Source organism: Phocoena sinus, chromosome 18, assembly GCF_008692025.1.
Source record: "Phocoena sinus isolate mPhoSin1 chromosome 18, mPhoSin1.pri, whole genome shotgun sequence".
NCBI lineage: Eukaryota > Metazoa > Chordata > Mammalia > Artiodactyla > Phocoenidae > Phocoena > Phocoena sinus.
In genome coordinates, this window is record NC_045780.1 from 11756057 (window position 1) to 11782889 (window position 26833).

The 26833-nt window shown below is 41.3% G+C and overlaps 1 protein-coding gene across 4 annotated transcripts in view; it reads right to left on the reverse strand.

Annotated features, from left to right (window-relative positions):
* The window catches only part of DCLK1 (doublecortin like kinase 1), a 339558-nt gene that overhangs the window by 12543 nt on the left and 300182 nt on the right, over positions 1 to 26833 (reverse strand). For all 4 annotated transcript variants that reach the window (XM_032610859.1, XM_032610863.1, XM_032610860.1 and 1 more), the window contains exons 12-16: positions 25912 to 26045; positions 24110 to 24187; positions 23652 to 23748; positions 21329 to 21409; positions 11186 to 11299 (exon numbers count right to left, since the gene is read on the reverse strand). In XM_032610859.1, the coding sequence (XP_032466750.1) occupies positions 11186 to 11299; positions 21329 to 21409; positions 23652 to 23748; positions 24110 to 24187; positions 25912 to 26045 (504 nt within the window). The remainder of the gene's footprint in view (positions 1 to 11185; positions 11300 to 21328; positions 21410 to 23651; positions 23749 to 24109; positions 24188 to 25911; positions 26046 to 26833) is intronic.

Consider the following 26833-nt stretch of genomic DNA (forward strand, 5'->3'; position numbering starts at 1 on the left):
GTCTTCATTTCATTAATAAAAGAACATTATCGTGCATGTTGCCTTTGAGCCCATCCATTATTCATACTACCTAGGAGACTGAGCCAGGGATGCAGCTGTTGGGGCATTAATCTCAGGAACGCTCTCTCCTTTGCTTGCCCTTACTCTGTAGGGACTGAGTTACGATTTGCTTGCCACTTTGGAAATGTTTTGCTTGATAGTAAAATTAAACTGACACCTAGATTGATATATCCACCCTTCTCATTTTTTTTTTTTTTTTTTGGCTTGCTGTCATGCTTATTATGGTTCTGTTTCGTTTTGCTTTAATATCCCTTTGGGGTCTCGCCAGGCAGGAACTGCACAGTATCTGGGTCTAAGACACGGTATTTCCCTAAAGTGAAGGTGACCATTTAAATGGCAAAAGCAGGCTTCATGAAACCAGCGGCCTTCAAAGCTCCTTTCTAGGTACCCATCTCTTAAATGTGATTCCGCATTTCCTGGTGGGGCAGGGCGGCCCCATGCTTCCCCACCACGTCATAAATATAGGCTCCTCCCGTTGATCTGGTTCTTAATAGAATCCCACATTGGTCCAACTCTTCAGAGGGTTGCTGATGGCCTCCCATCAGGGGGTTAAAATGACAGCCACTTGCTGAGGTCAGGTTTCTAGAGGGCAAAATTCATGTGTTTCCTCTGCCCTACGGCCCCTGATTTTCTCACAGAGGAAGCTAAGCTGAGATGCCATGTTGTTTTTCCTTCATCATGCCAGTAAACTAAAGGACAGCTGTAGGCACAGTTTATCTTAAGAAAATCTATGAAAATTTAGAACTTACTAAGCAGGTAGATTAAGGGCTAACTCCTTTTATTACAAAAACAATTTTTTTAGCTTTGCCGAAGAATTACTCTTGGGTTGCTATAGTGGGATGCTACTGTAGAGCATCTCATATGTGATTTGATTGTCCAAACTCTTAAAAAAACACATTTATCTTCACAATCAAGGTTTCTCTATAGTAATGGTCCCTTCATGGGAAAATTCAATCATTCATTAATTTAACAAATATTTATTGAAGTGTCTTCTATGTGCCGTGCATTCCACTAGCTGGTGGTGATACCGTTTTTAACAAGCCTGCCAGGTGGTGCTTTTTTTCTTTTTCTTTTTTTTTTTTTTAATTTGGCCACGCCACACAGCTTGTGGGATCTTAGTTCCCTGACCAGGGATCGAACCAGGGCCACAGCAGTGAAAGCGCCGAGTTCTAACCACTGGACCGCCAGGGAACTCCCTGCCTTTTAATTTGGAAACATTTTTCTCCTACAACAGGAATTGAGAAACTTTTTCTGGGAAGGCCAAGAGTTAATACTTTAGACTTTGTAGGCTATATGATTCTCTGACACGACTACTCAATTCTGCCCTTGTAGAGTAGAAGCAACCATAGGTAATTTATAAATGAATGGGTGTGGCTGTGTGCCAATAAAACTTTATTTAAAAACTAGGCAGTGAGCTAGATTTGGCGCATTGGCTGGCTGTAATTTGCCAACCCCCGCCCTAGAGGATAACTTTTTAAACTTACACTTCATCAGGATTTGGGGCTATAGAGTAAGTAAAATTTAATGCCCCCAATTCATGAATAATCTAACATATAAGTTATTCAACAGTTTATTCCAATCAGAACATCAAAAAAGGTCACGGTTCTACTTTAATTACAAATGCTTGGATCTGGACAGAGATCAGTTTTCCCAGGAAAATCTGTCTCTCGTGTGGTGTGGAGTGGATGATTTTATGTTTTCTGGGCTCCTCATTTGGGCTGGGTCCATGGAGGTGCTTTTGCACAGGCCACTCATGTCATCTTCATGACAGATGTGGAAGGTTGATAATACTCATCTCATTTTTATAGATGGGGAAATTAAGAATCAGAGGAGGAACGTGTACCTTGCCCAAGGTCACAACACAGTAAGTAGGACAGGCTGGATCCAAAACCAGGGCTTCCTGACACCAAAGCCACAAACTCTCCATGCAACTCTCCGTGCACAGAGCTGCCAATCTTTAATCAAGTTGGTTTCATTTCAATTTTCAAGACTTTTTAGTTTCTAGAAGTGTCATGTGTTTGACATGTATTTGAGAATTGTTTGACTTGAACATATGGATATCTACACTCTTTCTTAATAGAATAAGTGTGTCAATACTTACGATTAAGTTCTTTATGATTATTCTTTCCTACACATTTATACCTGATAAAACCTACATCCTATCCATAAACATCACTGAGGAACATACGGAGGCAAAGTATGGCAGGAAAGAATACATAGAATAGAGTGTAGGCATCTTTTTAAATCATAAAGGGGGAAAGAGGTTCTGAAGCAAGATGAAAATAAGTACGATACCACAAAACTGTCCATCAATACCGAATAACCAGGAATCTCAGGAAAACATACACACTTTACACCCGATCAGTAAGTCTTGGAATGCCATGGAAATTTCTCATTTCTAATAGCAAGTACGTTAAGTTTTAAAAAGACAAGTATATACATATATTGTTGGGACCTGCTCTTAAGGGGGCTCTGAAGGTAAAACGAAACAAAATAAGATCTCAAACAGCGAGCAACCTGTCGTTTGACTTGGTAAAATAACACAGATGTCTCCCTAGCCCTATGTCTCTCTCTATGACCATTTGTGGAACTATAATACAAAGTACTGTGGCCCAGCTTTTGAGCCTCCTGGCCAATAACTCACTTTTTAGCATCACGGTACAGCTGCCCTACCAAACCTCATACCTCCCCTATACTTTTCTCTGCAATCACAGCTTGGATGGTTTTGAAGTTTAAATCTATGCCTCTTCTATGTGTCAAGTGCTGGGGTACGGAGGGTGGTTAATCCCCTCCTAGAACAGAGGCCCCTCTCCTTCCTTCCTGCAGCACTTTTTACACTCATGGAGCATGGGGAGACTTTTCTCGACGGCAGAGCAAGGCCAAGGCCACCGACCCTAAAGCAACCTGTGCCCTGCAACTTGCTGTGTGCCTTTGGAACCCTCTTCACACCACGTGGGGGGTTCCTCTCTGGCTTTTGTGGGAACCGGTCTTCCAAACCTGCGCCGAGCAAGATGCATTTACCTGACCCCACTCCTTTTCACACCCGAGCACGACAGCACTTAATAGCCTTGCAAGGGCTGCGTACGGCTGCTGCCGCTCTGCCTCGTTACTCGCTGTTTCAGGACAGTGCTTGAATCTAGTACACACACGAGTCACGTCAGGCCTGACCTCAACCCCCCTTCTGTCCTAGCTCAGCTCTGCGTTATCTCTCGTTTGGCGTTCTTAGCGTATGTCTTGTTTTGATACTTGTTTCATTTAATCAGGTTCTGGCTGTTGCCTTGTTCTGCATGCAGAAGATGCAGGAATTCTTCTCCATGTGCTGCTGGCACAGTACCTGCCACAGGGACAGCTTCACTTGAGAGAGGCAGGGATGTGTGTGAGAGGGTGGAATGGCCCAGGCAGCTCATTCCTGGGAGAGGCTCACCTCCAGACTCTGGGGCACAGGAGCAAAAGGTCTCCCGGAAAAGGAAGCTATGCAGGATGCTGCTGCCCTGGCTACCGCTTGGAGGCATCCCTCTGTTCGAGGCAGGAGAATGAAGGCAAGGAGGAGGCATGGCCCCCACCATTTCTCCAATCCCCAAAAAGCCTACTAAGAGGGACATGCCAATTCTGGGCACCCCGAAGAGCCGTTTCCCAAGCCTCTGCCCTGATGTGAGCTGCTTTACAAAACACAAGCTCCTCTCCCAGGCGTTCCGCTCAGAGCAGTGAAAACAGCTAGGAGCACTTGTAAACACAACAATTGGGAGCGGGGATGTTTCACCTGCAATGATTGCGTATGTTAAAAAGTTGGCTGCCACCATGGTTAGACAAATGCTCCCACTTCCAAGGAGATAAAAGGCGAGCATCTGCAATCAGTGAGGAGAGTGTGTTCGTTCCGGGCTAAATGGCATTATAAAACTTCCTAATTAAGCATATACGCCGATGAGTTTTTAGCATCATTTCTCCAATTTAGCTTTACATACTGGGTGTGCTGTTTGGTACAGCATTATCTATAAACGTTGTTGTTACTGCCCCCAGCTGGAAAGCAGAGCAGTTTATGTGGGAAAGAAAAAAGAGATTATCTTCCATCTGCTCCTGCCCATTATTCAGGGATGTGTCATTTTGTCTGCTGATGGGAACCATCGCTAGGATTTTAGTCAAATGACCTTCTTATACTTGGCTACGTTTATTAATTACTGTTTATTTGGTGTTTTGCACTCACCCCTAAGCCCACAAATTTAGTAATATAATTTTCTAGAGGTTTTTTTGAAATTTATATGTGTAATTTGTGTTACACAAATATGCACAACTGTAATGAGACCTATTTGATGCCCCTTTTTAATTGTATGTCAGCTGTACTCGCAAATGTTTGGTTAATATGCCTGAGGTTAGGAGACATACAATTAGAAAAGGATGGAGCATGATCCGATTTGTAGAAAGAACAAAACCAGGCAAAGCTAATTAATGGGGACAGACTGCAGGTCAGCATTTACCCTTAGGGCTACGTTGAGATGTGCACTCTTCAAAATGTATATTATCTTTCAGGAAAAAGTAAAAGATGGATGGATCATCTTCCATGTAAAGAGTCTGCACAAAGGCAAATCATGATTGATTCGCACCCGCCCCCCCGCAAAAAAAAGGTTAAAAATAAAAAAGTTCTTTCTGTATCTATAAAGCTATTTATTTAGGTAAATAAAAAGGTGAGTGTGCAACTCCTGTATGCAGATATGTCTAGAAGATACAAACAGCCTTCTGTGTAAAACTGACTTTGATATTTATTGAAGCTTGGGTATTTTCTTGCTTTCAGCAGGCTTAGAAATTATCATGATCTTAGATATTTGGAGAGTTTGTCAAAGGGTGGCCTTTTCTGCATCTCTAATGCCTTTGATTCTAGTGTCTAATTATACTAAAAAATTAAGAGTAATAATTGGGGGTTAAATTGTATATTATATTATTATATATGTTATTCTTTCTTTTCTTTCCTTTTTTTTTTTTTTTTTTAACAACTTGGTCTATTCCATGAACAGCATAAGGCACCATCATTTGGGGGAAATGCCAAACCCAGTGGAATTTTTTTCTTAGCAAACGCTAAGATGTGGAGCTTTACCTGGAGATCATTTCAGAAACATTAAGATGGAGGAGAAAAGTTGTCTAGGACTTCTCAGAGTTCATTCCTCATATCATCAAAACTCATCCTGCCTGTGGATAACTTAAAGAGACACAAACAATGCCCCTTGAAGGAAATGCCAGTGCAGTTGACTGGAATAGAAAACGATTGGATAGAATTCTTAACCCAGTTAAAAAAAAATCGATACCTCCCATAGTCCCTTTTGCTTGAGCAGATAAGCCAGCTAAGTAATCTGACCGTTACAAAATATCGAAAAATAAATTCATGCAATAGCTAGTACATAAAGGGATTTCCAGGGGGAGAGAGGTAACAATAAAACAAAAACAAAATGAAACAAAAAGGTGGAGGATTTGAAAACACAAGCTTACCAACACACACAATGCATTCTATAGCTCACTGTGCTCAGAGGAGCTTCTATGACTAAGGTGTAAATGCATTGTTTCATCCATCTACTAAGGTTAAGGTCGGGCTTGATGATTTTAAAATGACAGTATATACTTCTATAGAACATATACTAAGGTACTATTGTTCTTCCATTTGTTAAGGGACAAAACACTAGAAATCATTGTTTTAATTAGCAACATCAGGCAAATGCTTTGACATTAACACTAAATATACTGTCCTTTTAACTGTAAGGAAAATTGATACTGAGCATGTGCAATGGAAAGAAAGCTGGCAAATGTCAGTGTGAATAATGGGGTGAAAAAAAAGAATGAGGGGGTGTGGCATCTCAATCAAGATTAAAATGAAACTGATAAAGCAGCATATGGACTGGATAACAAATCAAAAGCATGTTTATCCACTGAAGGAACTGGTTAATGGAGACTGCCAGCACGTTGCCATGGAAACACTGACTTGAGCTGCACCATCTCATACCTTATCCAATACATTCCTGGTTGTTGGTAGTAGTCCAAAGACCCTGATCTCTTGATGGTAAACCCGTGGTCCAGCTGAGCAGAGAGAAATGGGGGCAACTCAGTGGATCGACATTGTGCTAAAGTATTAAGACTCCAGACCAAGCTGTTCTTCATCGACTACGTATGTATATAGAGTTACGAAGCCTCTTCTGCAGGGTGACTAGCTAATATCCTAAATCTGCACATTGAAAATAAAAAGGCGAGAAAAGACACTAATCCCCCATGAATATCTCGGAGGCCAATTTGTTAGAAAAGATCTAATTTGTCAGACAAGGTTTTGAATGCACACTTAATAATATCCTCTCAATTTCAAAAGATATAAACACGTCTTCATATTCTAGAGCAATGGAAAATGCTTTACAGTAAAGTGCTGAAATCAGCTTTAGCCACCTGAGAGAAAGCAGATTGGACGCCCACCCCCCCAAATCTTACCCCATGAAGCTTAAGTTTGAGGCCTTCATAAATATGAAAAAAAAAGATGAAAAGAATCAAGTTTTGAATCCCCATAAATCACAGCAATGTGGATTTCTTTCTTTAAGAGTTAATCTTCAGAAGCAGAGCTGTTCTTAAAGGTGAATCAATTACATTTCTGAACTAAAAGGATATGGTATAAAACAGTAAATTTTCTCCAAGAAAATAAAATGAAAAATAATTTTCGCTGTATATTAAAAATGCATATGTACAGTTAAGTGCTTATGATTAACAAAAGGTACAATAAATAGAAGACAGGATAAGTTCTCAAAGTTGTTCCTCCTGGAATAAGTTGTTAGCCTTTGGCTACCTAGGAATAAAAGATTCAGTCCCCAGATGTGAGAAACAATAATCATGCTGTATGCCCACTCCCCCATTCTGCCCATGAGAGGATGCAAGTTGACCACCTTTCTTTCTGGAGAGGCTCATGGATGCTTTCAAGTGTGGTACTGGCATGATGCTGATGACAGTTTCTACTACAGAATTCACAAAGGCATTTCAAAAACATGCCGGGGCACTTGTTCAAACTAAAAACTGCTCAGAAGATTCGGTATTCTGATTATAAACTAGGCTATCCCAGTGTTCATGGAACAGCAATGTGAGATTTTAATCTTTTTAAAAATGTACAGTTCGTTTTATTTCGAAAAAAAAATTGAAGTACACTTGCTGTTAGGAAGATGAAGGCCTGCATTTCTGTTTCAGCCCAGGGATGGCTACTCAGTAACTGGCTCTTTACTGCCATCTACAGGCAAAGTGCCCCATAACTCCGCATTTGGGAATGCCCCAGTGCAGAGGCCTCTCGCTTTAGAAGGAAGCTTCCCACTATCACAATTATTTGCACATTGATTAGTATGGATTTGTTCAATTAGACTGAAATGCTCTATTTGCACGACCAAAATGCAAAAGAAGAACTCAAAAGCATTAGGAAAATTGTTGGTTAAAATAATAAACAGCATTAAATGAGGAAAAATAAATTGGAAGTGACATCTGAGTCATCGGTTCTTCATCAAGCTGAGCAAATCTAATAATGCCTCCCCCCCATCCCTCGGCTCTCAAGAAGTCTGCCGTTAAAATGTCATCTCTAATTCCATTTTATGTCTATAAATTGCATTTTAATAACCTTTTGTTTCCCTTTCTCTGCTCTGTTCTGGGTTTCTTTGGTTTGGTTTGGTTTGGTTTTAATCCCCCGACCACTGGGAAAGGCAGTGGAGGAACAATGGACGCAGACTGTTGTAGTTATAAGGACAGCAATGGGTTTCCACCTAATCATGTCACCTGACCTAAATGTCAGATACCTTTTCTCCTTCGAGAAGGGCTCTATGATGCCCGTGAGCCTCCAGCTGGTAATTACTCTCCCAGCCAACTCGAGGACCTTAATATAAAGTTATCATTTGTCCTCTCTTTGATCTTAATAATGTAGGGGGTGGGAGGAAGAGAAGAAAAAAATGACAACACGAACAGAAAACATTAAGGTTCAGAACCATGAATGCAAGTTAAACTACACTCATGTCATAAATTACACCTGTGATTAGAGTCTGTTTGTTATGACAGTATGCTCTTTTCTCCTTTGTCATTCCGAGAAAGAAGAAGTGTCATGAATTCTTTTATGAGCAGATAGTGAGGTTTCTAACTAAGGAAAGAGAACTACCGGTTAAAGACCAATGATTTAATTGCTGATTTTCTGAAAAAAACAAGCTGATACTCTGTTCTAAACAGTATATATATATTTTAATTTTAAAGGGTGTATATAATTTACGAAAAAGCACTCCTATAATAGAGGCAGTTTAAAATAAAATACATCATTTGATAGCCTCTGGGGAAAGCATTCATGCCCATGGGAAAAAATTCTGTCTGCATGAAATCTATGCTGAAATCAGGTTTCTTTCCTATGTCTATCAAATAGAAGTCATAATAGTATTATATTAATTACAGAAATTTCTATCATGTGGGTGAATCAATTATATTCCATTATTAAATTGTCAAACGATCTTTAGAGAATGCACCATTTATGAAAGCTATTCCTTCAACCTCTCACATTCTGTCTCACAGCAGAAGACTGTTCCTTTGCAATTATACTTTAGCTTGAGTTGGGGATATTATTTAATGCCAGGGCTCCTTTATCTTGTGATGGTCCCCTGAGTCTAATTCTGTGCACTTTAAGAATGGGAACATGGTTATGAGGTATACATTGACTCATCCAGGGCTATTTTGAAAGTTAATTAACAAAGGCAGCCAACCTGGCTCGTTTCTAACTCCCAGCCCTGCCCTGCACCTCGTGACCTACCCCAGGTTCTTATGGAGGGTGTGGACATTTATGAGGGAAAAGCATTCTGGAGAAGATGCATAAATGCATATATTATGGCCGGCCAGCTTCTCCTGAAATAACCCCTGAAATTTACAGCCATATTCTCTTTCATGTCTGAACTATTGATAGTGGTCAACATGTGAACTGCGCAACATTAGAACTGACAAGGCACTTTTTCAGATATTTCTCCAAAATGTCAATTATTTTGAGCCTGAGTTAAGTTGATTTTTTTCACAACTTTGTAGTGGATAAAGAGATTAAATAAGCTTGCAACTAATGCACAACTCAGCATCACACAGCCCATTTTACAATTTATATTAACCAGTTGGTACATACAGTCTCCACGGAAACATATTAGTGATGAACTGAGAAACTGATATTAAATTGCATTCAAAATGGTCCAGTCATAGAAAAAAAAAAATCAGTTGGACCTTTAATCTTCAAATACTAACTGAAGGTTTTTTTGGAGATCTACTTAGCTGATGTTTTAATAAACTCACGTGGATTAGGTTTCAAAATTTATCCAGGTTTGATTCAAGTAGCATTTCCCCTCCCATCTGTGTTGTCTGTTCATTGGAGAGTTACCCTGAAGTTCCTGCTCTCAGTCATTACAAGTCTCCCAGAATACCGTGAACAAAGCATTCTTGAGCAACCAAGGCAAACTAACCAAAGACTAGTTAAACTAAAAGACCACGAAAAACGAAACAAAACCCAAAATGACAGAGGTGGAAAAAGCACCCTCTCTAGCAGTTGTAAGCCCTCAGCAGGAGCAGAAAAGCAGTTCTTTTCATAGACAAGTGTGCTGGCAGTCCATTCCAAAAGAAAATTGTGGAAACAAACATTTTGCAATATACTTGTATCTTACATGAATGATGAAAACAGAGGATAGAATGTCTGGTTTCCCTGAGAAGCACCATGAGATTGTTACTTTCAAAAAATTACTGATTGAATATTAGCTGATAACAAAGAATGCTGACGATCGCTGAAGACAGGAAGGACACTGCGCTTCTACACTGAATTTCCTTAGAAAGAACTAAAGAGAGAGAGAGGGCCAGAAGAACAACTTGCAATGTTAAATCCCCAGGAGCGCTGAGGAGCATGGGGAAAGAGCATGTATTCTATTTAGCGCTGTCAGTGTGCTCCTGAGCCAGTAACTCATACTTGCGTAACTCCCTGCCGAAAGGGTTCAATCAAAAAACATGAAATGCAACTGGCCCAGAAAAGTATATGCATGCATTCGTGCCACCTGCCAATTCTGGAAACTCCTACTAAATATTTAGTAACCCAGATCTGGGATTGGTTGTATCAAATAGGTCACTTAGTTATCTTTTGCTTTACCTGGAGTTCTAGCACCACCAAAAAAGAAAAAGAGAAAGAAAAGAAAAACACCCATGGAAGTAGTTAAATATTCAGTATTGCTGACGAGCATGATGTATGTTTAGGAGCATAAATACTTATAAAAATTCTAGATCATAGTGTCTAAGTTCTTTGTTTTAAAAAGGAAAAACAGCTCAAGTGATTTCACATTGAATATGCTGTAAAAATGTATGTACTCTGAAAAAAAGAGGAAATTATTTAAAACTCAAGTAATCTGGGACTTGAATATATTTACTCTAGAATATGACACTGGGAAGTATGAGGTTTCATTATTTCTCGGCCCAATTTAATCTTTGCCTAGAGCTGCTATCAAATTGCATGTAGTGTATGTCTGCATGTATGGAACAGAAAAAAAAAAAATTCTCCTGCAGCCACATCAACAAAATGGTAAAAGACTCTCCGCTTTGAAAACAGAAATTTCTAAGGAGCAAGAAATCCTGATTTCTTTGGGTGTTCACAGCAATTCAGTTTCACTGAAAATCTCGCTGGGTAAGCGTCCTGCCACGTTTTTGGCTTTCGTTTACGGCTTGTACAAAGATCTATAGTGTTCCAATCTCTCTCTGCCATGTCCTCTCTTTCAGCTCCCCTCCCCTCCCCTGCCAGGTCCTGGCAAAAGGACACTAGGAACTCTTTTTCTCAGAGCCCAGAAGTTTGCATTGGCACAGAGTCCAATGTGGGGGAGGTTTTCTGCTTTAACAAATAAATCATGAAATTAATATATACTGCAAGGCACCCTGGAGGTGTTGGATAATGATGTGACTCCCAGGGAGATGATCGGCAAAAACACATCATATATATAAGCCCCAGACCTCCCCCAGTGCTTTAAATGGTCGAGCTGTCTAAAGAAATGACCCATTCTGCTGTCTCTGGGTGGAATCTCCTGAGTAATGCCCGTCTCTTAGAGGGAGTGCTTTGAAAAAGTTATAGGTAGATATTTCAGATGCTTACTGCTATGACAGAAACTCCAGCTGCTGTGCTATTCGGTTTCGGTCCTGTGTTGAAATGCTTCTTTATCTTTCCTGCTACTGACAGCTGATGTTCATTTTCTGGGAGGCCGTCATCCTGGAAAAAAAAATAAAAAATTTAAAAAAAGGAGTAGAAGAAAAAAATGAGATAAATAGAAAATGAGGCCAAGATATTCTAGTAACAGGCAGTAATCTTAAAATTCATAACATTTCAGGAAGAAACCAACCAATGTCCTCTCATTAAACACTGTCGTAGCAAGTACTGCTTCAAGGGCTCCTTCATTTCCACATTTGCTCTAAAATTAATTTGCTGTGTCTTCTTACCCTCTGACTTTGTCCCTAAATAAAAAATTTTACTTCTGTTTTTGGTGTGTAATAAAATTGATTTCAGCCATCGCTCTAGAGACATATGTCAAAGAGCAAGTTAATCTGGACAACCAAAAAAAAAAAAAATCAATCTAAACATTTTTTTTTCTAACCCAAAAGTTTTATCCTCTTAGCCCATCATACCGACCCAAAGCCAAGGGAAACTGACGGACCTGGGCTCAGGCAGGAGCCCGTAAATAAACTCAAGCTGGTGCCACAGCTACTCGATCATCCATTCTATAATCCCACACAACCTTCCAGGTGGAAAGTTCTTCCTTAAGTTTTAAATCCTCCTTGCTGCCTTCATTATCATCTGTTATTATGACATATTCTGCATTGGAGCTCATTTTAACTAAGGCTTCTGCTCTCTGCCTGAGCCATCTATGACGGAGACTGGACAGATTTCTCTCCTTTGCTAAATACCGTTAGAATAACAAGAATCGGAGTTATAAGTATGTAACACCACTTACTAGTGTGTGACGAAGAGACTGCATGATCCTTGAAGACAGAGAGTGTGTTTTGTTCACTACAGAATCCCCGGGTCTTAGCATGTACTTTGGCACATAGTAGATGCTTAATAAAATTTGTGGACTGAGTGAATGAATGAATAATTGTTTGTTACTATCTATTTAAACCAAAATTCCTGGCAAGACTTCAATGCCATTCATCATTTTCTTTCTCTCCTTCCTCTCCATGACTTTGCATGGAATTTCTTGGCTCCACCCAAGAAAATAAATTTGCTGCTTTCCAAGCACAGCATGCTTTGCTCTTTTACATAACCTGGTCTCTCCATATGGGATTTACTCTTTTTTTCAGCATTTGGCTGGACCAGGCACTACAGTAACTGATGGGGAAATAATAGTGGCCAAAAATACTCATGGGCTTTGCTCTTATGGACCCTGTGGTCCCTCTTTTTCTTCCAAACTTGGGTCCAAATCACCCGTTCCAAAACATTTTCCGCCTATTAAGCACAATCCATTAAAATTGTTCTTCTATAAACTCCTAATGCTTTTTTCATTATATATATTTGCACTATTTACATTCTTTTTGGTGTTAGGTGATTGTGTGTGTGTGTGTATATATATAAAAAACTTATACACATGTTTATATATATATATATAAAAATGAACTCTTGCCCTTTTGTACCACATCTTCCATGTTTTCTGTAATCTTTAATATAAGCACTTGGCTCAGTGCCCTGCATACAGTGGATGCTCAATTTATGATATTCTTGGGCTGATTTATTAATGGCTAGAAGAAGGAACAATTATTACGCTTATTGAGTCACATCTGAAACCAAATCTAGAAGAAGGAGGCTTTCCAATGATGCAGAGTGTATTCAAAAATTTTTTTTAAAAATTGTGGAAACAGAAAATGAAGGTCAATTAGGGTACCAGTGGGATGATATTCGGAATGGAAACAGGGTCAACTGAAGTACCTACTATATGCAGGGCTGCATTGGGGATGGCGGGGTGGGGAGAAGAAATGATTGCTGTCTGCCAGACCCTCGCGGGCTAACTGGGAGACAAAGTTTGCACACCCCACGTCAAACAGTAAAACAGACCAATAAGATAAGAAAGACCTGTTACCAGGCAGTGTGCCACATGGGTCAGCTAGAAACACAGAACTTCAGAGGAGAGAGGACGTGTTTTCAGTTAGCGCAAACTTCATGAGGAATACGGGATTCCAGGAGGTCCTTGATGGTGGGAGTGCACTGACAGGTAGAGAGGGGGGAGGTGATGTTGGTGCACAGATGTGACTGAGTGGGAAGCCACAAGGCATGTTTGCCAAACAATGAGTCAACCATTCCACCTCTAGTTAAGAGTTTCCATGGGAGAGTGATGGCGAGAAAGCTGAAAGAGCAGGAGAGAACTGGCCACAGATGAGTTCCCAGAACATCTGGAGCTGGAAGCCTTGGTCTCAATTAGGAATAAAGCAGTACTCTTTAATAAGAGGGGTGGCGCGGTGGTTAAGAACCCGCCTGCCAATGCAGGGGACACAGGTTCATTCCCTGGTCCGGGAAGATCCCACATGCCGCAGAGCAACTAAGCCATGTGCCACAACTACTGAGCTTGCACTCTAGGGCCTGCGAGCCACAACTACTGAAGCCTATGCACCTAGAGCCCGTGCTCCGCAACAAGAGAAGCCACCGCCATGAGAAGCCTGCGCACCGCAACGAAGAGTAGCCCCTGCTCACCGCAACTAGAGAAAGCCCGCGCGCAGCAACAAAGACCCAACACAGCCAAAAATAAATAAATAAATAAATAAAAATTTAAAACATTTAAAAAAGTAAGAGGGGTGTACGTGCAGGAAGTGTGAAGGCCCACCCTCTATTCACTTCCCGACTCTACAAGTGAAAGAGAAGTTGCAGGACAACCACAGAGAATTAGGATTATACAGTCTAGAGTTTTAAACACAAGGGTGAATTCAATGGTGTATGTAAAACACTTTTTTTTTTTTTAATGGTGTATGAAACAACAGCCCTTGGAATCTAAATTAGACTTTGGGGAGGAGTTAAACATTTGACAAGGGACGAACTGATGTGCCTTTCAGTGTCATATCTCGGGCATAATTTGGGGTCCTGCCTGAAGGAAAGGGGGCAGCCGGATACAGTGGTGCCAAATTGGGCCTCACTCCCCAAATTATACAGGTACTTCTAGTCATCTCTTAATAGAGTTCCAGGCTACGCAAGGCAAAGCAATTTGTATGAGCTTTAGATTATAAAATAGTAAGGAGAGAAAAGGGTAAGGAGAGAAGCAGAGTTAAAAGACAAATGCACCGAGAGGAAGGTGACATGAGATAACCATTATGTGGCTAACAAGTTACATATACGATCTCCTTAGTCCTCAGATTACCTTCTACAACATGCACTGTTAGTCCCATTTTGAAGATGAGCAAACTGAGGCTCTGCAAGGTTAAAAAATTTGCTTAAGGTCACAGGGCTAGAAACTGGCTGAGTCAGGCCTGAAACAGGTTGGAACTCTGTGGTCTTCCCACCACACTGCATTGCACTGTCAAGGGCATCAGGGGCATTGGTTACTAAAAGAGGTCCAGAATTGTGAAATGGAAGGACGCAATGAGTCATCTTTTCCACGATGAAAGTCACACGATGGTAAGGAGGGCTGAATTAGGGGCTGAAAGAAACAGAATATTTGGACAGGGCTTTAAGGGAGCCTGGGAAGCATCTGGACGGAGGTCAGTAAAAGGGATGCTGAGCACTTCTGGGGCCACAGGAATGTAGTTAGAAATTAGGGACTTCTCTGCCCAGGAGATGCTGGGCATCCACTCATCTGGGATACGGGAACGTGGCCCATGAGGGCCGGGGCTCTGGAATCCTCTGCGGAGCAGGCAGTGCCAGAAGGCCTGGCTGACACAGGGTGACAGGAAGGTGCCCTGGGTCACAGTGTGGGCCTGTGACGGAATGAGGGCAGATACGGAGGAAACAAACAGTAGGGACCCCATCGGAGCAGCCTCTACTTAACTTGCTGAGGGAGAATCAGCCCTTACTGCAGTCCCATCTCCTCACACCCCCACCACTGCCATCTTTGCCAGAAATTCCCCTTTACCTGGCCGTTTTTTTTTCCTGCCAGTCTTCCAGCTAAAAGCTGGCTCTCTCACCAACCTCACGATGGACTCTGTTACCATTTCCCAGCTCTGTCCTGGCCCTAATCTCCTGTCAGACTCCTAGCAACTCTTTCAGATGCTGGGGCCTGGGGGTTCAGGCCTCCAGCTTTAAATTCTAGTGAAGGTTTTAGCTTCCCATGGGTTATTAGTTCATGTTGAAGCAATGAAAGTAGTGAAACAATCCTTACAAGTTGCCAGGGATGCTTTTGACTGCATAAATCTTAAAACATTTCAGGATTTTTTTTCCCAATGAATTAAGGTGCCTCCACCAGAGAAGGTAAAACACATATACACGAGTGTGCACACACAGACACACAGACACACAGACACACACACACCAGCAACTAAAAAATCTGCAGTCTCTAACAATTTTGAAGGCTTTGAGCATAACTGGATTAAAAGACAAGCAACTGGCTTAGCAGGGCCCTAAGCTGTACCTGAGGCATCCAGATTGATGATGGAGATTTAGCTAACTTACTATCTTGCATCAATAAAATAAATAGGGCCATTAAAAGCGTACATTTTTATATATGCATCTTCATTGCCACTATTGTGAAGAGATTATGTGCCAAAAATGTGCTATGAATTTTCCAAACGTGACAAACCTGGCAGTAGGCTACAAATAGTTCTCGTATTATTACCATACATTCTGGTGTGGAGTCTCCGGGAGTAGTTTCTGAAGTTTGACGCGGGCTGGTTGTGGTTTGTTAGCGGTTTTTGATTTAGAAATTCCCATGCACTCCTTGGCAGAGCGTTGCAACTGACAAGAACAAAACTAGTTTGCAAAATGGAAAATGAACCCTCCCAGCTGTCTGGAGGAGACCTAGCCTCCTGGTCTCCACTCCTCTAGCGGATGTTGGGGAGGAGCCGTCAGGAGGGCTGGGGGGCTCGGTTGTGAAGTCATTCGGCAAAGTGATTTCCTCTCTTTCCTCCAGGAAACCATTCCAGGGGTCATGCTTTAGAAAACCCTCCTCCCTTCATGGAGTTTTGTTTTTGAATCATGGATCTGGTTTTCAGTCTACTCATTGCCAGACTCTAGTAGTAATAATAGCTGTAAATTTATGGGAAGCATGGCAGTCTTGAGCAGTCTGATATTCACTACCAGGATATCCCGACTTCGTTTTAAACAGTCCCAGGTACATTAGCATACTCTCCAGTAGCGGGTCCATTTCACAGGCCAGAGTGTGCCCCCTCGACTCTTGTTAACCTTCCCCAGTTGTGCAACATCCCAGGATTTCTGAATCTCTTAGCTTGGCCCTATGTATCCTTTATGTCTACAATTCACTCTGCTCTCGGGGAGAAAATGTGAAGTAAATTAAGATCCACCTTAGAGAAAGGAGAGGGTAAGATGCCCAAATGGAAAGTGGAATTCCATGTCATCATTTACAACTTTATTTATAAGTTGTACATACAGATAGGTGGTTTTATTTATTATTACAGTATCATTGGGGGTTCTCTTAATTTCTAACAACAGTTAGAGGAATGCTTATATATTTTTGTATGGGTAGCACTGATTTTTATGAGCACAGAATAAAAAACATATTATCTAGGCTCTTGTTTTTTCTTCTTCCTCGGGTTCTTTATTTCTTGTTGAATATCCTGGCTTAGCAGTATCTTTTCAAAAGAGGTACGTGAGAAAAAGGAGGTAAAATAAAATTTAAAGGCCAGGAAGATGACAGTAAGTCTTGCACCAGCTAAGTAACTACACTTGACTTATTTAACTTAAACCAGTCCTTTCCAGTAGGACAGAGGTTCTCTATATTGGTCTCACATTATAGTCACCTGGGAGCTTTTAAAATTCCCAATGCCTAGATGCTAGTGCAGATCAGGATCAGAATCTCTAGAGGCAAAACCCAGGCATCGGACCTCATGCTAGAGACCCCACTGAGCTTCGTGCTAGAGACTTCTTTAAGCCTCATTTTCCTCATCAGGAAAAAAATTGAAGGTAAAACACAGATGGTATGAGGAGAATAACAATGGGATAAGGTAGGTCAAAACTTTGAAAATAAAAATCCAATAATAGTAATCTATTTGAAATAGACTGCTGATAATTTAATCCTAATTACACAAAAAAAAAAAAAAAAAACAACTTTGGAACTGTCATTTAAGCTTATGAACTTAATCACTAACCTGCATTTTCTACCAACAAAATAGCATTTGGGGAGAAAGTGACTCAACCTTCTCCCGAATCCCTGGAATGATCCAGATATATTATTACTGCCTATCCCACTCTCATATGAGCCTAAATCATATGGTTCTCCACTATATGAGCAATAAGGTAAATAAATTTAGCTAGGGAAATTCCTGTTGGTGCTTTGCAGCTACCTTAAGAGATGGCTGTGACACGAGAACGCAACAAGCTGTTCGTCACATTAGCTACGTGGAGTTCGGAGCACACAGACAGGATCATTTTTTTGGATGAGGGGCTTCCACCTTAATCAAGTTTCTCACACGCCAGCGTTGATCACCGTTTCCATTTCATCAGCTCGTAGCTACAGATGATGGAGTTTCGGCCTTCCTCAGACTCAAATTCACCAAATATTTACCAAGTACCTACAGCGTATGAGCACTTAAGACTGTCTGCTCAGGACTTTCAGATATAAAATCCTCTCTCTATCCTCATAGCCTGAGAAGTTGATTCTCTTATCTCCCATTTCACAGACAGAAAAACAGGTTCAAAGGCGTGAAATGACTGTCCCAAGGTTACCCAAGGTGAGCTGGCGCTCCTTCCGGGGGTCTGCATCCCTCTCCCAGACACCTGGCCGCACACGCTGATGCGGCCTTTGTCCTCTGGCGGGTTAGAACCATCCACCGAGAGGCCTCACTCATGGCTCTTCCGATAACAGAGCAGAGGGCCAGGACACCAAAGGGCACTCAGAGTGTATAAAAAATAAATGGGGGCCTAGAGGAAGCACCTGGAGTAAGGTTAAAGCAAGTGACTTTTGCTGACTAGATTTTTCTATTCTCTTGCCCTTGCGCTCTGCTCTCTGTTTCACGAGACTGCCTTTTCAGTTCCAAGTGCGCCAGGTGAAAAGGGCATCGTTTATGCGATAAGAGAAAATTAGGACAAATGGGAACGTGGGAAGAGCTTTCTGACGACTTCCTTAGGGCTCATACACTTATTATTACTTTCCCCCCCTTAGGTAGCACCCTCTGCAGTGATCAGATATAATTTGATTGCCAAATGCAACCTGTCTTGTTAAATGGGCTTCCTTTTACATTCCTAATTTATTTATTTTGATTGCTGGGTTGTTCATTTATTGCACTCGGAGACCTCAACAAACACTAAATGCTGGTTGTGAATGCTTATATACATATTTTTTTCATTTGTTATTTTGAGATAAAGAAAATAATCAATTTTCTAACTTAGTTATTTACTATGTAATTTCAAAAGTTAAGCAATCACTTTATATGTTAAGTTTTTTGCCAAAATTGCTATCTTTTTTCCCCTTAGAATCTAAGGTCTGTTATAATTATATTAAAGGGTTTTTAAAATTTTTTAATCTCCTAGACAATGCCTTAAATGTTATCCTTGCTCTTAGAAAATGTTTTTAGGGAATCTGAGAGGGAAAACTAAAATGACAGCAGAAGTCCAAGGTCCAGAGGGAGCTGTGGAACCTAACTGTCAGCAAAGTGGGACCATGTGCACAAAGCAGGTTGAGAAGGAAGAAAGTTACCGCTGAGACATGTATACACTGCCCTAGGAAAATGAACAACCTAATTTTTCAAAGGCAACAGCCAGAAGTCGTCTTAATTTTGTGTCTCTACCCAACTGAGTTGGAATATATTGATATAGGGTCATTTGGTCTGGAATCAGGGTAAGGGATTATTTTGTTTCCAATAACACCCCAGGCCTCTCACGTGTATAGACAAATGTGCTCACATTCACAAAGTTATCTTATAGCAAATATCCATATCCTGCCTGAGCTGGCTCTGCAGGACATCTCTTCCCAGCCTCCTCCAGGAAGAAGCTCTGGCATCTCCTCCTCTGGGAAGCCTCTCAGGGCGCCCTCCCCACACAGGCCAGCTGGGGTGGCTCTTCTCTCACTGCCATGTGACTGTTGTATCAGACGGAGCTCCTGGAGAGCAGGCCCGACAGGGGGTGTCCTCTGATGAAAATGTATTTCAAAATCTAAAATGGCTATTTGTAATCTCTCTCCTCCACGGCTCTTTGTGAGCCTTCAAAGGCCGTGTTTCAAATTCGGATTTTCCACTGTATTCTGTGTGGCCACACTCTCAGTGTTTCCAGCGCTAACATGCAATTTGACAGTTTGTGGACCGTGGACTTTTAATCAGCATGTAGATCAGTCCAAACCAGCTGCTGCCACTAGGAGAGCCTGCAGCTGGCCTGTGCCTCTTCCACCCTGCACGTCTAAGGGAGAGGCACCACGACCCAGGTAAGTTACTTTGGAAAGACTGCGACCTTGTATGAACGATCATTATAACGATGCTGGTGTACATATAGTGCACTCTTCTGCACTATTCACAGTGCTTCCATGTATAACAGAGAGAGGGTGATGCAGTGTGGTGCACGGGACTTTAAAGGAAATGGGCTTGAGGTGCCTGCCTGCAAATTCTGGCTCAACCATAAGCACAGCTACTTTGGAAGAGTCATCCTTCACAGCCTCGGTCTTTCCATTTGTAAAATGGGTACAATAATACCCACCCTGCTTCTCTTGTAGGCTTATTATTAGGCTTACATGAGATGCTTCCTAACCCTTCCAACTCCATAGAAAAGGGTAACTCTTGTTCAGCACCGTAGGGTAAATGCAAAGGTTGTAAGGTTGGAGGTGACAGCTCCTGGACTCTGGCAGCCCTGCCTGACTATCCCAAGGGCTGCGGGGATTAATATCTTCACACATCTGTACACCAGTTGGGAAGCTCTGCTGTGTAAAAATATTTAACAAACCTTAGCTGTATACCTATACACGCTCGCATTCCTGTATATTCTCCTGTCATATGTATGTGTGTATATATATATATAAAAACCTCCAAGTGGGGTGGGAGGAACCAGGTTCAGGCGTGTAAAGTGCTGGAACCTAGGACCATGGGCGTCAAGTGGCAGAACGTGAACAAGATCCCAAGCTCTTGTCACCTCAGATGCAGTCTGTCTCAACACTGCTTTTAATCACACTTCATCCTCAGTCATTAGTTATCTGGGGAAAATACACTTGACTTATCACCGAAGTGATAATTCAGAGAAGCGGAACATTTTGTTGCCTTCATCTTACAGCCAGATCCCTCGAAGCAGCTGGCAAAATTCATACCAATGAGCTAACGATATTATACCTGTCCCATGTCTGTACCTATATCCAAATCTATGTCTGTCTTCTATTCTGGTAGCAAGAACCATTAGACCCAGGTATGGAACTTCCACACATGCCAGCAGGGGTTCCAATAGCTCCTGGGTTATCAGTTAATGTATGTGAGGTACTTAAATGGTCCTGGGCAGACACTATAAGCTAAGCACCCTAATGTTTATTATTATTGTTATTCAAAACAAATCTTTTCAATCAGTTATAGAGAGAGAGAGTCAAAAAATAATGACTCTGCTCTGGAGAATCCTTTCATAGCTAAAGAAATTTCATCAGACCTTGTACTCAGATTGCAGCAGCAGCATCTGGGAGCTTTTAGAAACTCAGAGCCTCACATCTACTACATTACAATCTGCACTTTAATAAGCCTCCCCCCACCCCCCCACCACATGACTTGTGAGCACAGGCAAGTTTGAGAAGTGCTGCACTGGAGAGCTCCAACACTGATGCGGGGACCCTTGGGTCACTGGTATGTTCGGTAGAAATGATGCAAAAGCAGCACTGACTCAGAAAATCTGCTCTGTATTATTGATGGATGCAGCCCTAATCTGGACCATAGGATGCAGTTCCCCGGTAGAAGGCAGTCCCGTCTGAATCAAATGAAATGCTCTGTGCAAGGGACCGTGAGAACACATGTCAGCACAGATACATCAGAGGCCCTTGTGGAACAAGGCTGAGATCCTGTAACTGTTCTGGCATGTTTGAGAGAGAGGAACAGACACAAACACAACACTTTAAAAAGGAGGCAACGTCATTAGGAAAGCTGCAATTTGAGAAAGGAATGTTCGGAGTAAATACAGGGAAGGGAGAAAGTTACTTACATTAACCCAGGGATGTTCGAGGACCTGCACGGCTGAAAATCGCTGATCGACATCCACCAACAGCATCATGGTAATGAGCTCCTGTGAAAGGGGACATTCAATGCCATTTGTGTCTAACGTTGAAGGAAAAAATCCGGGCGTTTTCAAGAGCAGAGGTTCTCTTTTCGTTTGGAAAACATCTGTAAAAGCTCTAAACCTTGAATATATCGACTCAACTTACCTATAGCTACCTAACACCTCTTAAAGGAAAGGTGAATTTTTGGAATTATAAATATATAGCTTGCAGTTGAGAGAGAAAAAAATAAAATCAATTTCATAAAGATATTTTTAGTATAAAGGAAATAAAGTATTTTGCACTTTAAAGACAGATTCCAAATTATTTAATATAGAAATCACATTTTAAAAACACTTTAAAATTTCACTTTGGCAGCTGAAGGGAAAAATGGATTTTTTTTTTTTTCTCCTAACTGCAAGAGGGCATATTTTGGTTTGAAAGAAAGGAATGAGGAAAGAGATACGGAATTGCCAACAGCTAGTTGGTAAAATAGAAACTGTTCTTTAGTAGCCGAAGGATTCAGAGGAAATCTGTTGAAAATGATTCAAAATTTTCCAGATCAATCAATAAAAGTAAAATAGAACCATCACGAAGCAGATGATTAAATGGCTCTGAAATTAATGAACCTCCCCCAGGAGCTCAGATTTATTTGCACCAGAAAAGCACGGCTTTGGCTTTAATGATGAGTCTGTCAGACATCTGTCTACTTTGGATTAGAAGTTCCCGTGCAACAAAATGGTTAGGTGTGTGTTACCTGGTCCCTCGTAAGCATGGGCTCTGAGTACCGCTCCGTGACAGGGACGACTTATTTCCAATGATGTAGAGATTCTACGTTCACTTTCTAACTTGGGCCAGGATTCAATGAAAGCAACTACTATCTATGTGTGATGCTGTTTGCAGGCGCCACGGGGGTGCAGGAGATAGTCCTATCGGTCAGTGACTTTGAGCCCTTGAGTTATGAAGTGATGGCACTGAGACTTGGGACAGGTTCCTGAACTGTCTGCTCACAGGTGAAAACACCTCCAGCCCCACCTCTGTGGCTATATCATCCCATCTCCTTTTACTTTTGTGGCTTTTCTTTGACACTTCTCCCAATTCCCCACATTTTCCTAGGGCTAGAGGTAGATTCCTGGACAGTTGAAGAAAATGAGAGATTTGGGCCCAGTATGCATCATTTCCCATGGAAAGTGGCCAGGCCTAAGGAGTCAGATTTTAAATTGAACTCATACTCAGGACACAACAAAAGGAAAGGCATGTATATTGAATAATCAAAAGATAATTAGTTCTCAACATCAGTTTTCCAAAAATTTAAGTCAATGCTTGGAGACATAATTTTAAGGGATCAATTTAAAAGTTTTCATTTTTGATTTCAGGGTCTACTAATGTCTCTGTGCGAGATTTTTACAGTTTTCTTAGAGATTGATCTTTTAGTTTAATGGGACAAAAACCATACGCTTTGTTCCCCTCTGCCTCTAAATCCTGGCTGTCTTTCAAGGTCCAAGTTACATCATAGCTTCTCCATGATGTCTTTCTTGATCATCTTAACCCATGTTGTGCTTTCTCCACTTTAATTGATTAACTGTTTAATTCACTCATTCATTTATTCATTCATTCGTGCAATATACGTTGAGCATCAGTTAGTTGCTGGTGACTATCTAGGCACTGATGATACAGAAATGAATACAATAGACAAAAATCCTTGTCTTGATAGAAATTATACCCTAGTGAGGAGAGTTAGAAAATAAACTACATAAATACAATATATCCACCTATCTATATCCATCTAGATAAGCAGACAGATACAGAGAGGTAGTTAGATGGTATACCAGATGGACACAGAGTGTAAGTGTTACGGAGAAAAATAAAGCAAAGGATGATAAGGTCAGCCAGGTAGGGGTTAAGAGCTGCAACTGGAAAAGCTTCACTGAGAAGATGACATTAAGTCAAGATCCGAGAGAGGTGAAGCAATAAGCTATACAGAAGTCTGAGGTGGGCTCAAGCCAGGTGTGGGCGGGGCATAACTAGAGGCTACAGCAATACAGCTGGAATGGCCACAGGGAGGGATGAGCCGGGGAAGCAGAAGCAGTCGATGAGTTGGGATGGCTACGGACAGATGACTCTTTGAATGTGAGCTCTTCAGAAAGTTAGTAACTATGACTAAAATGCATACAGAAATCATATTTACGATATCATTTGTTTCTTTGATTCAGAATCAATAATTCCATTGAGACGCACGCTATAAGGAAGAGGAAAGCACTGGAGACCTACCTTTGCAGAATCAGAAACGTTATCCCAGTATGGAGAAGGGAAGTCCACTTGCCCCATCAAAATCTGATCAAAAAGCACCTCCTGGTCATCACCGCTTCTGTTTAGATGAAGGACAACAACGAGGAATAAACAGCAGGAAAATGCTAACTCAGGGTGTATCTTTTCATTCTTATGCATTGAAGCCCTTCCTTTCCCCACAAATGTGTAAAATGTGTGTTTTTAAGCAATTCAAAATGTCAGTATGGAACTGTTTTGGCAAATTAAGAAAGAATGAGTTTTTAAATTTTATGAGGAAGATTTATGGAAGGCATGTAAATTAGCGTGCACAACATGGAAAAAATAACAAGTTCTTATGTTCTTTTCCAGCTGTAGGCTCCTTTGTGCGGGGAGGCCGAATGGATCATTCAGAGAAGGGAGAAATGCTTTGTTGGTGCTGAATAAAAGATCGCTGCCCATACCCACGGAATGGAGGGAAACCACAGAGCAGGATGTAAGTGATTACACCAGCTGCCCAGATGTCCACCTTGAGGCCATATCTGAAAGAGTAAGTGACGTCAGAGTTAGCAAAGTCAGGCCAGGACAAATTACGGGGCATGGTAAAATAAATGACTCTTCTATCATAAACCAAAACCCAAACCAAACAAAATTTTAAAAACCCACAACAAACACTAAACCACAACCCACTGGCTTAACAGAATTCAAGAAAAGAATAATAATAAAAAGAAAAGGCTATCTAAGGCACATGACTAAAAATGAAAATGCCCACCTTCATATCTAAATATCAGTAAGTGAAGGGTTTCAGCAAAAATGTTTATTATAGTCATATCAATTTTCAGATAGAGATGGACCCCTGAGACTATTTCACTCCTGAATTTTAGAAATAATAATTACACAGAAGACATTTTCCAATTTATAAAGCACTGACATACATCATCTGATTTTGTTTTCCCAACAACTCTGTAATTTGTACAGGATGAATATTACCGCCTGTTTTAAAGAATAGAAACCCGAGGTTCAGAGGGTAAATAATTTTGCTCAAGATCTCACAATTAGTGGCACAGCTGAGTTCCAGCCAAGGTTTTCAAGAGCTGAACCAAATCCTCCTTCGACCCCACACCACCCCTTCGCAGCAGGCCATCAGAGCGCCCAACAGAGATAACGGCATTGCCTCGAGGGAGGTCAGGCATGGCTATAGATTGTGGGCTCGCAATTGACTCAAATTTGATGAATAAAAAAGTGCTCATTACCTCACACCTTACTCTGGGGATTTCTCCTCTCATCTGTTCTGTATTTCTGCCTTTCTGGTCTATGGTACAAGCAGAAAAACTATCTCCACCTGTCACAGTGGAAGATACTACCTAGATTGTTAGGTTTGGGTTGGTGCCACTAATGGGAAGAAACAGTCAGGCTGTCTTCCCTTGCTGTGGCCCAACCTTCTGTTTAAGGACAGTGCTTCAGAACTCTGCCGCTGATCCTTGGCAAGAAATGGGGCTCTTCACTGAAAGAGCCTTTTACTCACCTAGACCTGAGTTCAAATGCTGACTCAGCTACTATCTAGTCATGAGCTTCTAAGTCAATCATCAGAGACTGAGTTTATTCAGATGCAAAATGGGAATCGTATCATCTACTGGAAGAGTAAGAATTAAGTAAAGGAGCCTGGCATATAGCAGTAGGTCCTTAGTTAAGCATTAGGCCACCCCACAATCTCCCCCCATTCTAGAGATTTTCATTCTCTGTGTCTGCTGCACTCAGAAACCAGCCAATTCCCAGGAGCCCTCAGATGCCTGAGGGTATCTGCACTCCACAGAGAATCGATGGGCTGCCAAGAGGACCAAAATGGGACCGGAACTGGAGAATAAGGACAGCTGAGAGAAGTAACCACAGTAGACTGTACTCACTCACTGCACACAGCGATCTCTGTTTCTTTTTTCTCCAATAGCTAGTTAATTACCATCATAGTTAATTACTATGCTTCTCTGTTAGTCCAAACATTTTTTACTAAGGGGTTAATAACTGCCATTCTACCTTTAACAAAGGCCAAGAGGAAGCCTTAAACAAGATGGTAGTAACTGGCAACTTGATGGGGAAAACAGAGAAAACAGCTCCCACTTTCAAGTCAAAAAAAAAAAAAAAAAAGTGAAAAATATCTGATAACTAGTTCTGTCTGGATGGGACAGAACACTCCTATTTCTTCTATCCTTGAAGCCAACTAGCTATTTTGCAAGCACAGTACTGCAGTAAATGCACAAGAAGTGTTTACCCGGTCTCTGCAATGATTTCAGGGGCCACATATGTCGGGGTGCCACACACGGTGTACAGGGGACCGTCTACAATGGTGGCCAGTCCAAAGTCGCCCAGCTTCAGCGATTTGCTGCCGTCTTGGTGTTCGTACACCTAAAGTAAAAGTAAAAAGTGAAATTGCCTTACAACCAAGAGCTCAAAAGTTCCTTCCTAAAGAAATGAAGGACACTGTGGTTTAAATTTAATATATGTTGATCTAAAACAAACAGACTGCCAGATGTTTCTCTAGCAGAGATGGGTTTATTTGGGATCAGCACAGGATTGCAATTCGGGGTCTGCACCCATGGCAAGTCATGTCCAAGTCCCCACATGGCAAGGGAGGGAGATGCATTTACAAAGAGGTAAAGGAAGTTGGGAGGGTTGTAGAAAACAAGGAGTCCATGGCTTTTCATGGGTTGAGTCCTTGCCAGGAAAAAAGAGGAGTCTTTCTTCTTCCTGTTGGGCTCTGCTATGATCACAGGGAGTGAGAACGCCGCTTCTGGTCTCCTGACTCTATTTAATTGAGGTTTTGGTATATTAATATTTTACCTGTATTTATTATAAAATAAAAAATCAGGCAATTATGCAAGGATATACATACAAGAACATCTTTATATTACTGCAGAATTGAAAACACGGTGAAGAACCCGCAGATGGAAATTTGTTAAATAAATTACGGTATGTTCATACAATAGGAGGCTACATGACCATTACAATGGTGATGTGGGTTTACATTTATTGAAATGAATCAAGTTTGGGAAGTGAGGACAGACTTCAGACTGGTTTTTATAAAATGTCTATTAAAGAAAAAAATATGTACAAAGAAAAACGTCTGGGAGAGCATCATATTGGTGTGTCTGTCTGGGTAGTAAGATTATAGGAGATTTTTCTTCCTTTTGCTT